The sequence below is a fragment of the Octopus sinensis genome, linkage group LG28, assembly GCF_006345805.1.
Source record: "Octopus sinensis linkage group LG28, ASM634580v1, whole genome shotgun sequence".
Classification (NCBI taxonomy): Eukaryota; Metazoa; Mollusca; class Cephalopoda; order Octopoda; family Octopodidae; genus Octopus; species Octopus sinensis.
This window is the reverse complement of record NC_043024.1, coordinates 2,559,656-2,576,029: the sequence shown is the minus strand read 5'-3', so window position 1 is coordinate 2,576,029 and position 16,374 is coordinate 2,559,656. Positions and strand designations below refer to the sequence as shown.

General features: G+C 37.9%; 1 protein-coding gene and 1 pseudogene across 1 annotated transcript; one reads left to right on the top strand and one right to left on the bottom strand.

Annotated features, from left to right (window-relative positions):
- Nucleotides 1-16,374, bottom strand: part of LOC115225743 — a 63,476-nt pseudogene that overhangs the window by 19,978 nt on the left and 27,124 nt on the right.
- Nucleotides 8,827-12,093, top strand: LOC118768277 (zinc finger protein OZF-like). The gene is made up of 3 exons (XM_036514433.1): nucleotides 8,827-9,514; nucleotides 9,683-9,915; nucleotides 11,588-12,093. Exons 1-3 carry the CDS (start codon nucleotides 8,842-8,844, stop codon nucleotides 11,954-11,956), a joined length of 1,275 nt encoding a protein of 424 aa, XP_036370326.1. The 5' UTR covers nucleotides 8,827-8,841; the 3' UTR covers nucleotides 11,957-12,093.

Here is a 16,374-nt window from a genome sequence, read left to right as displayed (position 1 = left end):
AGTTTTATATATATAAAGATTATTACCCTTATACAACCTGTTACCCACTGGCCAAGATTTATACCAATATTAGTAATTAAAAAAAAGTTTTAGTCTGTTGAAATGTTTTGGAAGAATAACGTGATAACCTAACGAGATGTCTTTTTCATTCCTCTGATGAGATTTTGCCCAATTAAATGTTTTAATTATTGGAATTTCTTTTGAGCAAAATCGAAACAGCTGTAAGTGTACATGTTGAATTTTTGCAGTTAATAAACTATATTAATGCTACTTCTGTGTTTCCTGGATTTTAATTTGTATATATATCATCATCATGATCATTGCTTTCCATGCTAGCACGGGTTGGACGGTTCGACCGGGGTCTGGGAAGCCAGCAGGCTGCACCAGGCCCAGTGTGATCTGGCAGTGTTTCTACATCCTGATGCCCTTTCCTAATGCCAACCACTCCGCGAGTGTAGGGTTTTTTTTTTACATTCCACCGCCACAGGTGCCAGGTGAGTCTGGCAGCGGCTACGATCGGTTATATATACATATATATATGTATATATATATATATATGTATATATATATGTATATATATAGTTAATCTAAACAAGAAAGCACAAAAAAAACACAACAACGCGAGGACGTGGAACAAATATAGTATTATTGGATGCTCAGAAAAGATGGAGGGTTTAACGTTTCGAGCGGAGCTCTTCGTCGGAAACATAGAAGGAAAGATCTGCTTTATATGAAATACCAGAAGTTATTGTGTTGAAAAGAGCAAGGACTAATGTTTACTTTGAAACGGTTGATGAATGTTCCTCGTGCCATTCAATGACAACTTTAGCCGTGTGAATTGGTGCATTATCATCCTGAAAGCTTGCGTTTCTCTCCAGAAACAGTTCCCCTACCATAGGATGAATTTGATCAGATAAAATGCTTAAATAGTCTTGATTATTAATTCTGACATGAAGGGGAACTATTGGGCTGGCAGATATCCAAGATATAGCTCCCCAGATCATCACAGATCCTCCTCCATGTTTAACAGTTGGAAGAAGGCAGTCTGGGTCAAATGCTTTTTTTGGCTCTCTTCACACGTATACTCGGCCGGTTGTCGGAAATAAGGTAAAGGATGACTCGTCCTAGAAAATAACATTCTTCCACTGCTCTAGGGACCAATTCCGTAGGTTTTAACTCCACTCTAAACGCTTTGCAACGTTTGTTTTTGAAAGTAGTGGTTTTCTGATTGCAGCCCTCCCTTGAAATCTGGCTTTGTGCAGCTCCCAGCAAAAAGTTTTTGTGGAAACTGGGTTCTTGAGGCGGTCATTAACCCCTGCAGTTATTTTAGGGGCTGTACTTTTGTGATCCTTTCTAATAATTTGTTGAATTAATTAATTGTCATTTAAACACGAAGCTATATAAAAATATTCAAGACTTTTGTTGAAAGAAGAGTTACTTCCCTTCGTCCATTAACCGTTCAGTCTTGCAAATTCCGTTTATTTCCTGCTATAGTTTCATACAAATCTTTATTCCTGGATCAATTCCACTTTATAACTGATAATTATTGGGAGACCGGAATTAGATACGAATGATTTCATATCTAATTTCATATCTAACGCACAACTCAGAAAAAAGGAAGGACTAAATAACAAATTACTTAAACAAAGTTATATAATTTCTTTAACTGTTTCGTTTCCTTTTCACTGCCCATTCCAGTTTTTTTCTTTCCCACATTTTGCTAGTAACCATTTCTTGATATCCTCACCATTTCCATCTATACCTATACAGACATTTTTATACATCGTGGATCCCCGTCGTTCGCTGATGAGGATTCAGGTGTAAGACCAACTGAATCCCCTGCTCCAGAATTTCCGTGAGTCTTCGAGGATTCCGCTGGAATCATACAAGAACCTCTGCGACCCGAAGCTGACCTCTTTGGAATTCCTGGGTTCAGCACTTTCCCCTCTGTCCGATTTCATTCAGGTCAACTGGACACTGCAGAAAGTGTTATTTGCCCAAAGTGTCTCGCAGTAGGACAGAACGAGGGACCTCATGGTTGTTAAGAGATCTTCTTGACCATTCGGCCGTCCTCTGCCTACACACACACACACACACACGAAGCACCTGCTGAAGATGACGTGCAACTTCCAAAGAAAGTTTTAACACTGGAAAACTTCAAGGTGCGTACGTCAAAGTTTATTTCTATAACATATCTGTGCCTGTCTATCTCTGTCTGTCTATCTATCGGTACTACTTGAGAAGAGTGATCCCGGTGCGCGCACTCGCGTACTCGTGCATCCGCGCTAGCTAGTCATGACTAGTCGATCCTTACTTTGTGTTTTATTTATTTTAACAAAAATTGTTTACTTTGTGTAAAAAAAATTATTTTGTGTAGTATTTACTTTGCTAGCTAGTCGTAGTATCGACCAGTCACGACTAGCTAGCGTGAGTGCGCGCACCGCGACCACTATTCTCAAGTAGTACCCTATCTATCTATTTGTCTATCTATCTGAAAAGGAAGTTGTTCCGCTTGAACGCACACAGGAAACTGTTCGATGACGTCATCAGCTGGGTGCGTTGACCGGAAGTTTGGGCAAGCGGAAGGGGTCAGCTGTCAGGCGTGCGCAGGGAGCGGAAATTGCCCTTTCGAACGTGGGTCGTGGAGGTGAGAAGACGTGTGAGGACGTCGCTAAGGGTTTGGGCTAGCTGCTGCTATCGTTAGTGCTCGGGTCGGGGCTGTGAGGAAGGACTAGTCATCTCTGGAGGGTCTCCGTCACTACGAAGATGAGGTAGGTGCCTCTATATTCAAATCGCGCACTCACTACAAACACTGCCAGTCTGGCCTTAGAAGATATAGAGAAGTAAAGACAACCCTTACTGCTATAAACATGGCCACCACCACCAACATGAACACTCAAAGCAATTTTGCTCAAGCTTTAAAGCTGAAGAAAAGAATCGTCCTTTTCGAAGGAAGATCTGCTTCTATCTGTCTATCCATTTATCTGTCTGTATCTCTCTCTCTCTCTCTCTCTCTCTCTCTCTCTCTCTCTCTCTCTCTCTCTCTATCTATCTATCTATCTATCTATCTATCTATCTATCTATCTATTTGTGTCTATCTATCTATCTGTCTGTCTATTTATCTATCTGCCTACCTACATACCTATCTATCTACCTGTTTATCTAGCTATCTCTCTTTACTCTGTTACTTGTTTCAGTCATGTGACTGTGGCCATGCTGGAGCACCGCCTTTAGTCGATCAAATCGACCCCAGGACTTATTCTTTAAACTTCGTATACTGGTAGAATGTATTTATAAAACATCTTTTTCTCTTGGGTTCCTTGAGAAAATTCTGTAGCTTGTAAGCTATTTGTTGTTTAATTTCTTGCATTTCGGCAATTTCAACCAATCAATGACGTCTATTGAGGTGATAACTATAGCTGCCGTAGTTTATCAACAGCAATAATTGTAGCTTACAAACTACAGAATTTTCTCAAGAAAGCCAAGAGAAAAAAGATGATTTATGTAACAAATTCTACCATTACACGAAGTTTAAAAGTGTTTAGTTACCTAGAAATTATGTTAAAAACTGCTGTTCAAACGGAAAAGATAGGAGGGAACAGACAAGGACAGACAAAGGGATTAAGTTGATTACATCGACCCCAGTGCATAACTGGTACTTAAGTTTAAAAGTGTTTAGTTACAAAGAAATTATTTTAAAAATCTGCCAGTCAAAACGAAAAGATCCAGGGAATCGAACTCACTAACTCGCGATTGATAGCCCGATGCGCTAACCACCGAGCCATGCGCCTTCCGCTTAGACAGTAACCATGGTGATAGTCAACAACAATATTACGTTCCCCCTTCCTTCTTAGTTTCGCTTTTGTGTCAGCAGCACTCTTTGTGGTTTCATATATTAAAGAGTCTAAGTCACATGACGCACCTTACTTCCGGCTTGTCACGTTTCCTCAATTCTTTGGAGACGAAATCGAAAGTAAATAAATATTTATTTATTTATTAAGCATCAGGGGTAAGTTATTATATATATATGTATATATATTGGAGAGGAATACGATCTGATTGAAGACGTTGTATAGCAAATACTGCGATTTATAGAAATGCCGTAGTTTGTTGTGTATTGATGTAGGCTGGGCAGGAATGGAGTGGCGGTCAATCGGAATAGCGGATAACGTTATCAGCCGGTTATTGTTATCAAAATTAATTGGTTCAGACTTTATATTTGTTTAACGTCATATGTTAGGTGTTGGCCAATGCTGTACGGAAATGATCGCAATAAGCGGCTTCCACTATATATATGATTCTTGTGAAATTCCTTTGTAATCGCCAACTTTTCTCTGTGTGTATGTGCATATATATGTATATACATATATATGTCTATATTTATATATATATGTATATATGTGTGCGGACATAAGAATGCACATATATTTATATAGACGTTTTGGTTAATATAGGGCGTAACAAATATCAGAAAATCAAAAAAAAAATGTGTGTAATAGGTGTAAAACAACTTCCTATGAACGAATATGAAAAAAAAAAATTCGCGCACGCGATAGGGGGGTGGGGGAGAGGTTTCGGAAAATTCACATCGGGAAGTTCCGAAAGCGTCTGAGGAGCTGACCCGGGCACCAAAACAAAAAAAAAATAGTGTAATATGTGTAAAACAACTTGCTCTAAACGAATATGACAAAAAAAAATGCGCTCTCGCGAAAGAGGGGTGGGGGAGAGGCCTCGGAATATTTATATCGGGAATTTCCGAAAGCGTCTGAACCGGGCACAAAACAAAAACAGCGTAATAGGTGTAAAACAACTTGCTCTAAACGACTATCATGAAAAAAATGCGCGCTCGCGAAAGGGGGGTGGGGGAGAGGCTTCGGAAATTCCACATCTTCAGTCCACGGCCTTTAAACTAAGAAAAAATAGTGTAATTGGTGTAAAACTACTTGTTCTAAACGAGTATCAAGAACAGACACTCACACATGAATCATAAACTCCGTATTTCGCAAAAAAAAAATAATAAAGAGAAGAAATTCTGGAAAAAGTGAAGAAATGTTGGATCTCCGCCATGTGAATCAAAATACGTGTCAGAAACATCTTGAAATACTACAGAAATTATGTTACGAAAATGATAATGTATACATACCTCTTTGAGTGGTCCATCGACAATGATGATAAAGAAATGAGTTGGATTTGAACTCAGAATATTGACTAACACAACTACATACTACAAGACTCAAAATATTCAGCCAAGTCACCACCCTTTAACTAGCAATAATAATAACATCAATAACATAACAGCCAAAAGATTTATTTGTTCTGAAAATAACAATCATAGTAAATAAATATGTTCTTTAATATTCACATTCATGTGCACAGTTAAACACACTTACATACAAACAGTCACGCATGCATAATACAGAACGGAACACATAAATGAAGGATGCATTACTTAGTATATATTACATCTAGAGAATTTTGATTAATAAGTCAAATATGCAAATTATAAAGATAATTAATTGCTTTACTAAACAGTGTTGTAAAGGTGAAAAAATTAATTTGGGAAAGAAATACACGCCAAAACTAATTAATAAAGGATAATTAGGGAAGGATTGACACAAAATAATAATTTTTTCTGTCTCTTTTTTTCTGATAAATGCATCTTAATAAGTGAGAAGAATTGCATATATCTGAACTATTTCAAAGAAAAGCATAAATTTAATGTTTAAAATAGCTTTAACCAAGGAATGAGATCCAACATTTCTTCACTTTTTCCAGAATTTCTTCTCTTTATTTTTTTTTTGCGAAATACGGAGTTTATGATTCATGTGTGAGTGTGTGTTCTTGATACTCGTTTAGAACAAGTAGTTTTACACCAATTACACTATTTTTTCTTAGTTTAAAGGCCGTGGACTGAAGATGTGAAATTTCCGAAGCCTCTCCCCCACCCCCTTTCGCGAGCGCGCATTTTTTTCATGATAGTCGTTTAGAGCAAGTTGTTTTACACCTATTACGCTGTTTTTGTTTTTGTTTTTGTGCCCGGTTCAGACGCTTTCGGAAATTCCCGATATAAATATTCCGAGGCCTCTCCCCCACCCCTCTTTCTCGAGAGCGCATTTTTTTTTTCATATTCGTTTAGAGCAAGTTGTTTTACACATATTACACTATTTTTTTTTTGTTTTGGTGCCCGGGTCAGCCCCTCAGACGCTTTCGGAACTTCCCGATGTGAATTTTCCGAGGCCTCTCCACCCCCCCCCCCTTTTTCATATTCGTTCATAGGAAGTTGTTTTACACCTATTACACACATTTTTTTTTTGATTTTCTGATATTTGTTACGCCCTATATTAACCCATTTTTTTTTTGATTTTCTGATATTTGTTACGCCCTATATTAACCGACGTTTTTACTTAGTATTTTCCAATTTTTGTGGGGAGGGGACATATATATATTCATTTTTTGTATATGCGTGTGTATGTATGCGTATATAAATATGTGCGGGTATGTACATATACGGGCGTGTGTGTGTGTATGAGTGCATAGGGGCATGTCCGTATATGAACGTGGTTTTTATGCTTTGTATACTTCCTTATTATATTTTTTTTCTGTTACCTTTAACCATGGTTTTTCTTGTGTTTGTGCGTATATAGACGTATGTATGAACTTTTACGGTACGCATGTGTGTGTGTATGAGTTGTATATATATGCGTATATATTTGGCGAAAAATGCGAGTGAAGATGTGTATGTTTCCATAGTGACGTATAAGTACGCACGTGGGTTTTCGCGCGCAGAATTATAATACAGTAATTTCCCTTTACATAACGGTATTTTTTCATAGCGTTTTTTCAGATGGCCAGATAACCGAAGAGATGGTGTTGTGGATTTCCACTTCGGCATCTGAAACTCAGAGTTTTATCTTCACTATTGAGCAACTGTAACATATTATTTTATAGATAAATTTCCTCTATTTACATAATATTGAGGTCTCTTTCTTTATTTCTTTTGTTATCTTACCGTTTTACCAATATATATGTATATATATATGTAGGTCCCGGGATGAGTCGGGGTTAACCACAGTAAATAAGGTACTCAATACATAGCAGAGTAAAGTAATTTATTTTATAGAAGGAGCTTCTACAGGATTAGAACTATTTCATCTGCATGAAACAGTTCTAGTACTGTAGAAGCTCCTTCTATAAAATAAAATAAAATATTTATATATATATATATATATATATATATAAAGGTGGCGAGCTGGCAGCAACATTAGCACGACGGGCGAAATGCATGTGTCTTTACGTTATGAGTTCAAATTCCACTGAGGTCGACTTTGCCTTTCATCTTTCAGGGTCGATAAATTAAGTACCAGTTATGCACTGGGTTCGATGTAATCGACTTAATCCCTATGTCTGTCCTTGTTTGTCCCCTCTTTGTATATCCCCTTGTGGACAATAAATATATATATATATCATCATCAACCGTTTCAAAGTAAACGTTAGTCCTTGCTCTTTTTAACACAATAACCTCTGGTATTTCATATACAGCACATGTAAGTGGAGGCGCAATGGCCCAGTGGTTAGGGCAGCGGACTCGCGGGTTCGATTCCCAGACCGGGCGTTGTGTGTGTTTATTGAGCGAAAACACATAAAGCTCCACCATGCTCCAGCAGAGGGTGGTGACGACCCCTGTTGTACTCTTTTGCCCCAACTTTCTCTCTCTCTCTTTCTTCCTGTTTCTTGTCCCCCGACTTCCTACGCCACCGCCAAGCCTGGATGCGCATTCATTCATCCGTCGATGCTCTCGGTGTCGGGGAGGCTGACCTGCTTTCTCTTCTGCGGGTCTTACGAATAGCAAAGGACCACGTTTCCGACTTATTCCATCTTGCGAGCTCTGGGACGAAGACCGCTTCGCTCAACAAACAAACAGCAGATGTAAATCGTAAATTCTTTGTTGGTTCAAAACTTTTTGGGAATGTTTCGAAAACACTTGCGAATTTGTAATTCATAGGATTGTGCAAAAACCAAAACCAAATTTTTAAAATTGCTGCGTGATTTAAGAGCTATTTAGCTATTACTTTTAGCACATCCTATGACTACCTTATAATCTCCTTGTTTGTTTGTCAGACTGACGTGTTAACGTTTATTTGGCCAGCTAAAGGTTTATATCTCCAGTTTATCAGTATAAAAACGTAATAAAATTTTCATTATTTAATCTTTACTTTTCAAGTATATTCTATATCTCATATTATTTCTTTTTTATTTCAGAGTATCAGAGAGGATATTTAGCATAAAAGAAGATTTTACATCGAACACATCATGAATATATATGATATATTCTTTAAGTTGAAACTAAGATGCTACACAGAAGAAATATTACCCTGTTTATATAAATCGATTATAGAATTGTAAAAGTTTTTCTTTGGGTGTGATTATTAGCAGCATTTCTGTACTTTACCACCTGGAATGGGTGCAAGAAAACCAATCAGGTATTCTAATTAAACCTGGATTGCAAAGGAATTGACAGCCCCCTCAGATATTGACAATGATTACAGTTGATGGAAATATATATTTCTTTATTGCCCACTAAGGGGCTAAACATAGACGGGACAAAGATTGACAAAGGGATTAAGTCGATTATATCTACCCCAGTGTGAAACTGGTACTTTATTTATTGACCCTGAAAGGATGAAAGGCAAAGTCAACCTCGGTGGAATTTGAACTCAGAACAAAAAGACAGACGAAATACCGCTAAGCATTTCAAGCAACAGAAATAACTGAGGAATAGAATATAAAAAAAAAGAAGAAAAAAAGAAAAACATTTGGACTTTGTGGTGAGAGGAGAAAAAAATGGAAATTGAATTACGTGATAATGAGGTTAATTGTAATACACAGTCGTTAAGGATTGATTTTACTGAAGATGAAACAGAAGAAGAGAAAACATCATTTCACTGTGATGTCTGCAACAAGTCCTTCTTTCTCAAAGATGAACAGAAGATTCATGAATGTTTCCATGCAGGAGAGGATCTCTATCGCTGTGACATCTGTGGTAAATCATTCTCTGAAAAGGTTCGTTTGACCAAACATAAACACATTCACGCAGGTGTCGAGCCGTATCGCTGTAACACCTGTGGTAAATCATTCTCTCAGAATCATAGCTTAGCTATTCACAAATGCATCAACATCGTGGTTAAGTCACATCATTGCGATATCTGTGGTAAATCATTCTTTGGAAATAGCAACCTAACCACTCACAAACGTATTCATACAGGAGAGAAACCATATCAGTGTGATATCTGTGGTAAATCATTCTCTGGAAATAGCGACCTAACCACTCACAAGCGTATTCATACAGGAGAGAAACCATATCATTGTGATATCTGTGGTAAATCATTTTCTGGAAATAGCAACCTAACCACTCATAAACGTATTCATACAGCAGAGAAACCATACCATTGTGATATCTGTGGTAAATCATTCTCTCAGAATCAAAACCTAACGAGTCACAAACGTATTCATACAGGTGAGAAACCATATCAGTGTGATATCTGTGGCCAATCATTCTCTCATATTCACAGCTTAACTATTCACAAATACATTCATACAGGAGAGAAACCTTATCACTGTGATATCTGTGGAGAATCATTCATTCGAAAACAAGACTTAACTAAACACAAATACATTCACACAGGAGAGAAACCTTATCAGTGTTATATCTGTGGTAAATCATTCTCTCAAAATCACAACTTAACCACTCACAAATACATTCACACAGGAGAGAAACCGTATCATTGTGATATCTGTGGTAAATCATTCTCTAGAAATGGCGACCTAACCACTCACAAACGTATTCATACAGGAGAGAAACCATATCATTGTGATATCTGTGGTAAATCATTCTCTGAAAGTAGTCATTTAATTAAACACAAACGTATTCATACAGGAGAGAAACCATATCATTGTGATATCTGTGGTAAATCATTCTCTCAAAATCACCACTTAACTACTCACAAATACATTCACACAGGAGAGAAACCGTATCATTGTGATATCTGTGGTAAATCATTCTCTAGAAATGGCGACCTAACCACTCACAAACGTATTCATACAGGAGAGAAACCATTTCATTGTGATATCTGTGGTAAATCATTCTCTAGAAATGGCGACCTAACCACTCACAAACGTATTCATACAGGAGAGAAACCATATTATTGTGATATCTGTGGTATATCATTCTCTCATAATCACAACTTAACTACTCACAAATACATTCACACAGGAGAAAAACCTTATCACTGTGATATCTGTGGTAAATCATTCTCTCAGAGTGTTGTGTTGACTACACACATGCGTATTCATACGGGAAAAAAACCATATCATTGTGATATCTGTGGTAAATCATTCTCTAGAAATGGCGACCTAACCACTCACAAACGTCTTCACACAGGAGAGAAACCATATCATTGTGATATCTGTGGTAAATCATTCTCTGGAAATAGCAACCTAACCACTCACAAACGTATTCATACAGCAGAGAAACCATATCATTGTGATATCTGTGGTAAATCATTCTCTCTGAATCAAAACCTAACTAATCACAAATATATTCACACAGGAGTGAAACCTTATCACTGTGATATCTGTGGAGAATCATTCTCTCAGAATCAAACCCTAACTAGACACAAATATATTCACACAGGAGAGAAACCTTATCACTGTGATATCTGTGGTAAATCATTCTCTCTGAATCATCCTTTAATTACTCACAAACGTATTCATACAGGAGAGAAACCATATCATTGTGATATCTGTGGTAAATCATTCTCTCAGAATCACCACTTAACTACTCACAAATACATTCATACAGGAGAGAAACCTTATCACTGTGATATCTGTGGTAAATCATTCTCTCATAATCACCACTTAACTAAACACAAATACATTCATACAGGAGAGAAACCTTATCACTGTGATATCTGTGGTAAATCATTCTCTCATAATCACCACTTAACTACTCACAAATACATTCATACAGGAGAGAAACCTTATCACTGTGATATCTGTGGTAAATCATTCTCTCATAATCACCACTTAACTACTCACAAATACATTCACACTGGAGAGAAACCTTATCAGTGTGATATTTGTGGAGAATCGTTCTCTCAGAATCAAACCCTAACTAAACACAAATACGTTCACACGCTATAGAAACCCTATCACTGTGATATCTGTGGTAAATCATTCTCTCTGAATCATCATTTAATTACTCACAAGCGCATTCATACAGGTGAGAAACCCTATCCCTGTAATATTTGCGGTAAATCTTTTTCTCAAAGTTACAACTTGAGTAAACACAAACGTATTCATACGGGAGAAAAACCATATAACTGTGATATCTGTGGTCAATCGTTTTCACAGAGCGATGCCTTAACTAAACATAAACGTATTCATACAGGAGAGAAACCATATCACTGATATTTGTGGTAAATCATTCTCACAAAATCAACATTTAACTAAACACAAACCCTTCCATACTGGAGAGAAACCATGCTACTGTGATACCTGTGGAAAGTCATTCGCTGGTGACTTAAATCTTCATAAACGCATTCATAGTAAAGAGAAGCCGTATCACTGTGATATCTGTGGTAAATCATTCTCTTTAAATCATCACTTGGCTAAACACAAACTTATTCATACAGGAGGGAGGCCATATCACTTCGATATCTGTGGAAAGTCTTTTTCACAGAGCGATGTCTTAATCAAACACAAACGTGTTCACACAGGAGAGAAGCCATACGTGTGTGATATCTGTGGTAAATCCTTCTCTCAGAACCATACCTTAATTTCTCACAAACACATTCACACAGGAGAGAAGCCTTATCACTGTGATGTATGTGAAAAGTCTTTCTCTCAAAAAGGTAACTTAACTACTCACAAACATATCCACGCAGGAAAGAAACCATAACACTGTGATAATTCTATTACTCTCTCTCTCTCTCTCTTTTACTTGTTTCAGTCATTTGACTGCGGCCATGCTGGAGCACCGCCTTTAGTTGAGCAAATCGACCCCAGGACTTATTCTTTGTAAGTCCAGTACTTATTCTATCAGTCTCTTTTGCTGAACTGCTCAGTGACGGGGACGTAAACACACCAGCATCGATTGACAAGCAATGCTAGGGGGACAAACACAGACACACAAACACATGCACATATATACATATATATGTATACGTATATACGACAGGCTTCTTTCAGTTTCCGTCTACCAAATCCACTCACAAGGCTTTGGTCGGCCTGGGGCTATAGCAGAAGACACTTGCCCAAGATGCCACGCAGTGGGACTGAACCCGGAACCATGTGGTTGGTAAGCAAGCTACTTACCACACAGCCACTCCTGCACCTCTATTAAATCATTCTCTCGAATAAATAGCTTAACTTGATGGAAGTGCTTCTTGCAATTGAGTTGTGGTGAATTATTCTCTTACACAGTTTTATTAAATGCCAGTATATTTATTATTTTTATTTATTTATGCGCCCTTTACAAACCTAGCCAGGCTCATGGGCCCGGTTTCTGTGGCATATGTGTTACACCACCAGCTGGCCAGTCCATCGCCGCATTACTCAAGAAGCAGGAAGAAAGAGTACAGCAGAGATCGCCACCACCCCCTGCCGGAGCCTCGTGGGGCTTTAGGTGTTTTCGCTCAATAAACACACACAACGTCCGGTCTGGGAATCGAAACCGCATTAAATAAATGTTAGATTAGTGAGTTATAGTAAAAATAGTATCATATGAATGAGAGAACAACGTGATCACATTTATAACTTTGTTAAAGAAATTGATTGAACTGATATAGATAAATTAGAAAATAATTAAATCGATACATTATAAAATAATTATAGTGAGAAATATAACTCACTATCTACCATTTATTTACCAACTAGCATTAAAGACCCGTCGTTGCCGGGTCATAGTGCTAGTGCATGTATATATGTGTACATATTACATGTACATCTATCTATATACATCTACACATAAAATGCAAAATACAAAGTTATATCTTGATATCGCTAGTGATAACAATATTCAAAATATATAACAGACTGGAATTGTTAGCTCTTCTTTTTTCTCTACGTTGTATAATTTATAGACAATAGTCTTTTCTTAATTTAATTTTGTATTATCCTTCTGGACTATTCCATTTCTGCACGCTAATTATATTTTTACTTTATTCCCATTCATGTGAAACCACTTATTCAAGTTCAAATCATTGATGCAATTTTATACCAATTGCTATTTTTACTTTTGTATGTTACAATTATACTATACTTTAGTTTGATTTTAATTATTACTTACTACATATAATTCAATTGTTATTATTTTTATTGTTAAAGTGAAAGCATCTGACATAAAATAAAGAAATATTTCTGTTTCACTTTTAACATGTAATACTGAAACAATGAAGAAGATATTGCTATGGGCTCGCTCTAGGCAAGAAGTTGAACATTTTTTTTTTGCCCATGAAACTACATGGACCCTAAGTAAGGCATGTGTAAAATTTGAATGAAATTGGTTCTGTAGTTCACAAGTTTAAGGGAAACACACAGACAGACAGGCACACATTCTCAGTTTTATATATATAAAGATTATTACCCTTATACAACCTGTTACCCACTGGCCAAGATTTATACCAATATTAGTAATTAAAAAAGGTTTTAGTCTATTGAGATGTTTTGGAAGAATAACATGTGATAACCTAACGATATGTCTTTTTCATTCCTCTGATGAGATTTTGCCCAATTAAATGTTTTAATTATTGGAATTGCTTTTGAGCAAAATCGAAACAGCTGTAAGTGTACATGTTGAATTTTTGCAGTTAATAAACTATATTAATGCTACTTCTGTGTTTCCTGAATTTTAATTCGTATATATATCATCATCATCATGATCGTTGCTTTCCATGCTAGCACGGGTTGGACGGTTCGACCGGGGTCTGGGAAGCCAGCAGGCTGCACCAGGCCCAGTGTGATCTGGCAGTGTTTCTACAGCCTGATGCCCTTCCTAATGCCAACCACTCCGCGAGTGTAGGGTTTTTTTTTTACATTCCACCGCCACAGGTGCCAGGTGAGTCTGGCAGCGGCTACGATCGGTTATATATACATATATATATGTATATATATATATATATATGTATATATATAGTTAATCTATACAAGAAAGCACAAAAAAAAACACAACAACGCGAGGACGTGGAACAAATATAGTATTATTTGACGCTCAGAAAAGATGGAGGGTTTAACGTTTCGAGCGGAGCTCTTGTTGGAAACATAGAAGGAAAGATCTGCTGTATATGAAATACCAGAAGTTATTGTGTTAAAAAGAGCAAGGACTAATGTTTACTTTGAAACGGTTGATGAATGTTCCTCGTGCCATTCAATGACAACTTTAGCCGTGTGAATTGGTGCATTATCATCCTGAAAGCTTGCGTTTCTCTCCAGAAACAGTTCCCCTACCATAGGATGAATTTGATCAGATAAAATGCTTAAATAGTCTTGACTATTAATTCTGACATGAAGGGGAACTATTGGGCTGGCAGATATCCAAGATATAGCTCCCCAGATCATCACAGATCCTCCTCCATGTTTAACAGTTGGAAGAAGGCAGTCTGGGTCAAATGCTTTTTTTGGCTCTCTTCACACGTATACTCGGCCGGTTGTCGGAAATAAGGTAAAGGATGACTCGTCCTAGAAAATAACATTCTTCCACTGCTCTAGGGACCAATTCCGTAGGTTTTAACTCCACTCTAAACGCTTTGCAACGTTTGTTTTTGAAAGTAGTGGTTTTCTGATTGCAGCCCTCCCTTGAAATCTGGCTTTGTGCAGCTCCCAGCAAAAAGTTTTTGTGGAAACTGGGTTCTTGAGGCGGTGATTAACCCCTGCAGTTATTTTAGGGGCTGTACTTTTGTGATCCTTTCTAATAATTTGTTGAATTAATTAATTGTCATTTAAACACGAAGCTATATAAAAATATTCAAGACTTTTGTTGAAAGAAGAGTTACTTCCCCTCGTCTATTAACCGTTCAGTCTTGCAAATTCCGTTTATTTCCTGCTATAGTTTCATACAAATCTTTATTCCTTGATCAATTCCACTTTATAACTGATAATTATTGGGAGACCGGAATTAGATACGAATGATTTCATATCTAACGCACAACTCAGAAAAAAGGAAGGACTAAATAAAAAATTACTTAAACAAAGTTATATAATTTCTTTCACTGTTTCGTTTTCCTTTCGGCTGCCCATTCCATTTTTTTATTTCCCACATTTTGCTATTAACCATTTCTTAATATCCTCACCATTTCCATCTATAACTAAACAGACATTTTTATACATCGTGGATCCCCGTCGTTCGCCGTTGAGGATTCAGGTGTAAGACCAACTGAATCCCCTGCTCCGGAATTCCCGTGAGTCTTCGAGGATTCCGCTGGAATCATACAAGAACCTCTGCGACCCGAAGCTGACCTCTTTGGAATTCCTGGGTTCAGCACTTTCCCCTCTGTCCGATTTCATTCAGGTCAACTGGACACTGCAGAAAGTGTTATTTGCCCAAAGTGTCTCGCAGTAGGACAGAACGAGGGACCTCGTGGTTGTTAAGGGATCTTCTTGACCATTCGGCCGTCCTCTGCCTACACACACACACACACACACACGAAGCACCTGCTGAAGATGACGTGCAACTTCCAAAGAAAGTTTTAACACTGGAAAACTTCAAGGTGCGTACGTCAAAGTTTATTTCTATAGCATATCTGTGCCTGTCTATCTATCGGTACTACTTGAGAAGAGTGTTCCCGGTGCGCGCACTCGCGTACTCGTGCATCCGCGCTAGCTAGTCATGACTAGTCGATCCTTACTTTGTGTTTTTGTGTTTTATTTATTTTAACAAAAATTATTTTGTGTAGCATTTACTTTGCTAGCTAGTCGTAGTATCGACCAGTCACGACTAGCTAGCGTGAGTGCGCGCACCGGGACCACTATTCTCAAGTAGTACCCTATCTATCTGCTTGTCTATCTATCTGTCTGAAAAGGAAGTTGTTCCGCTTGAACGCACACAGAAAACTGTTCGATGACGTCATCAGCTGGGTGCGTTGACCGGAAGTTTGGGCAAGCGGAAGGGGTCAGCTGTCAGGCGTGCGCAGGGAGCGGAAATTGCCCTTTCCAACGTGGGTCGTGGAGGTGAGAAGACGTGTGAGGACGTCGCTAAGGGTTTGGGCTAGCTGCTGCTATCGTTAGTGCTCGGGTCGGGGCTGTGAGGAAGGACTAGTCATCTCTGGAGGGTCTCCGTCACTACGAAGATGAGGTAGGTGCCTCTATATTCAAATCGCGCAC

What these genes read in the sequence shown, in the direction of transcription:
- LOC118768277 (XM_036514433.1), top strand. Translation starts at nt 8,842, where the DNA reads ATGGAAATTGAATTACGTGATAATGAGGTTAATTGTAATACACAGTCG. An exon ending in TCACAAACGTATTCATACAG is followed by an intron (nt 9,515 to 9,682) that starts GTGAGAAACCAT and finishes ACATTCACACAG; the next exon opens with GAGAGAAACCTTATCAGTGT. An exon ending in AAAGTAGTCATTTAATTAAA is followed by an intron (nt 9,916 to 11,587) that starts CACAAACGTATT and finishes GACTTAAATCTT; the next exon opens with CATAAACGCATTCATAGTAA.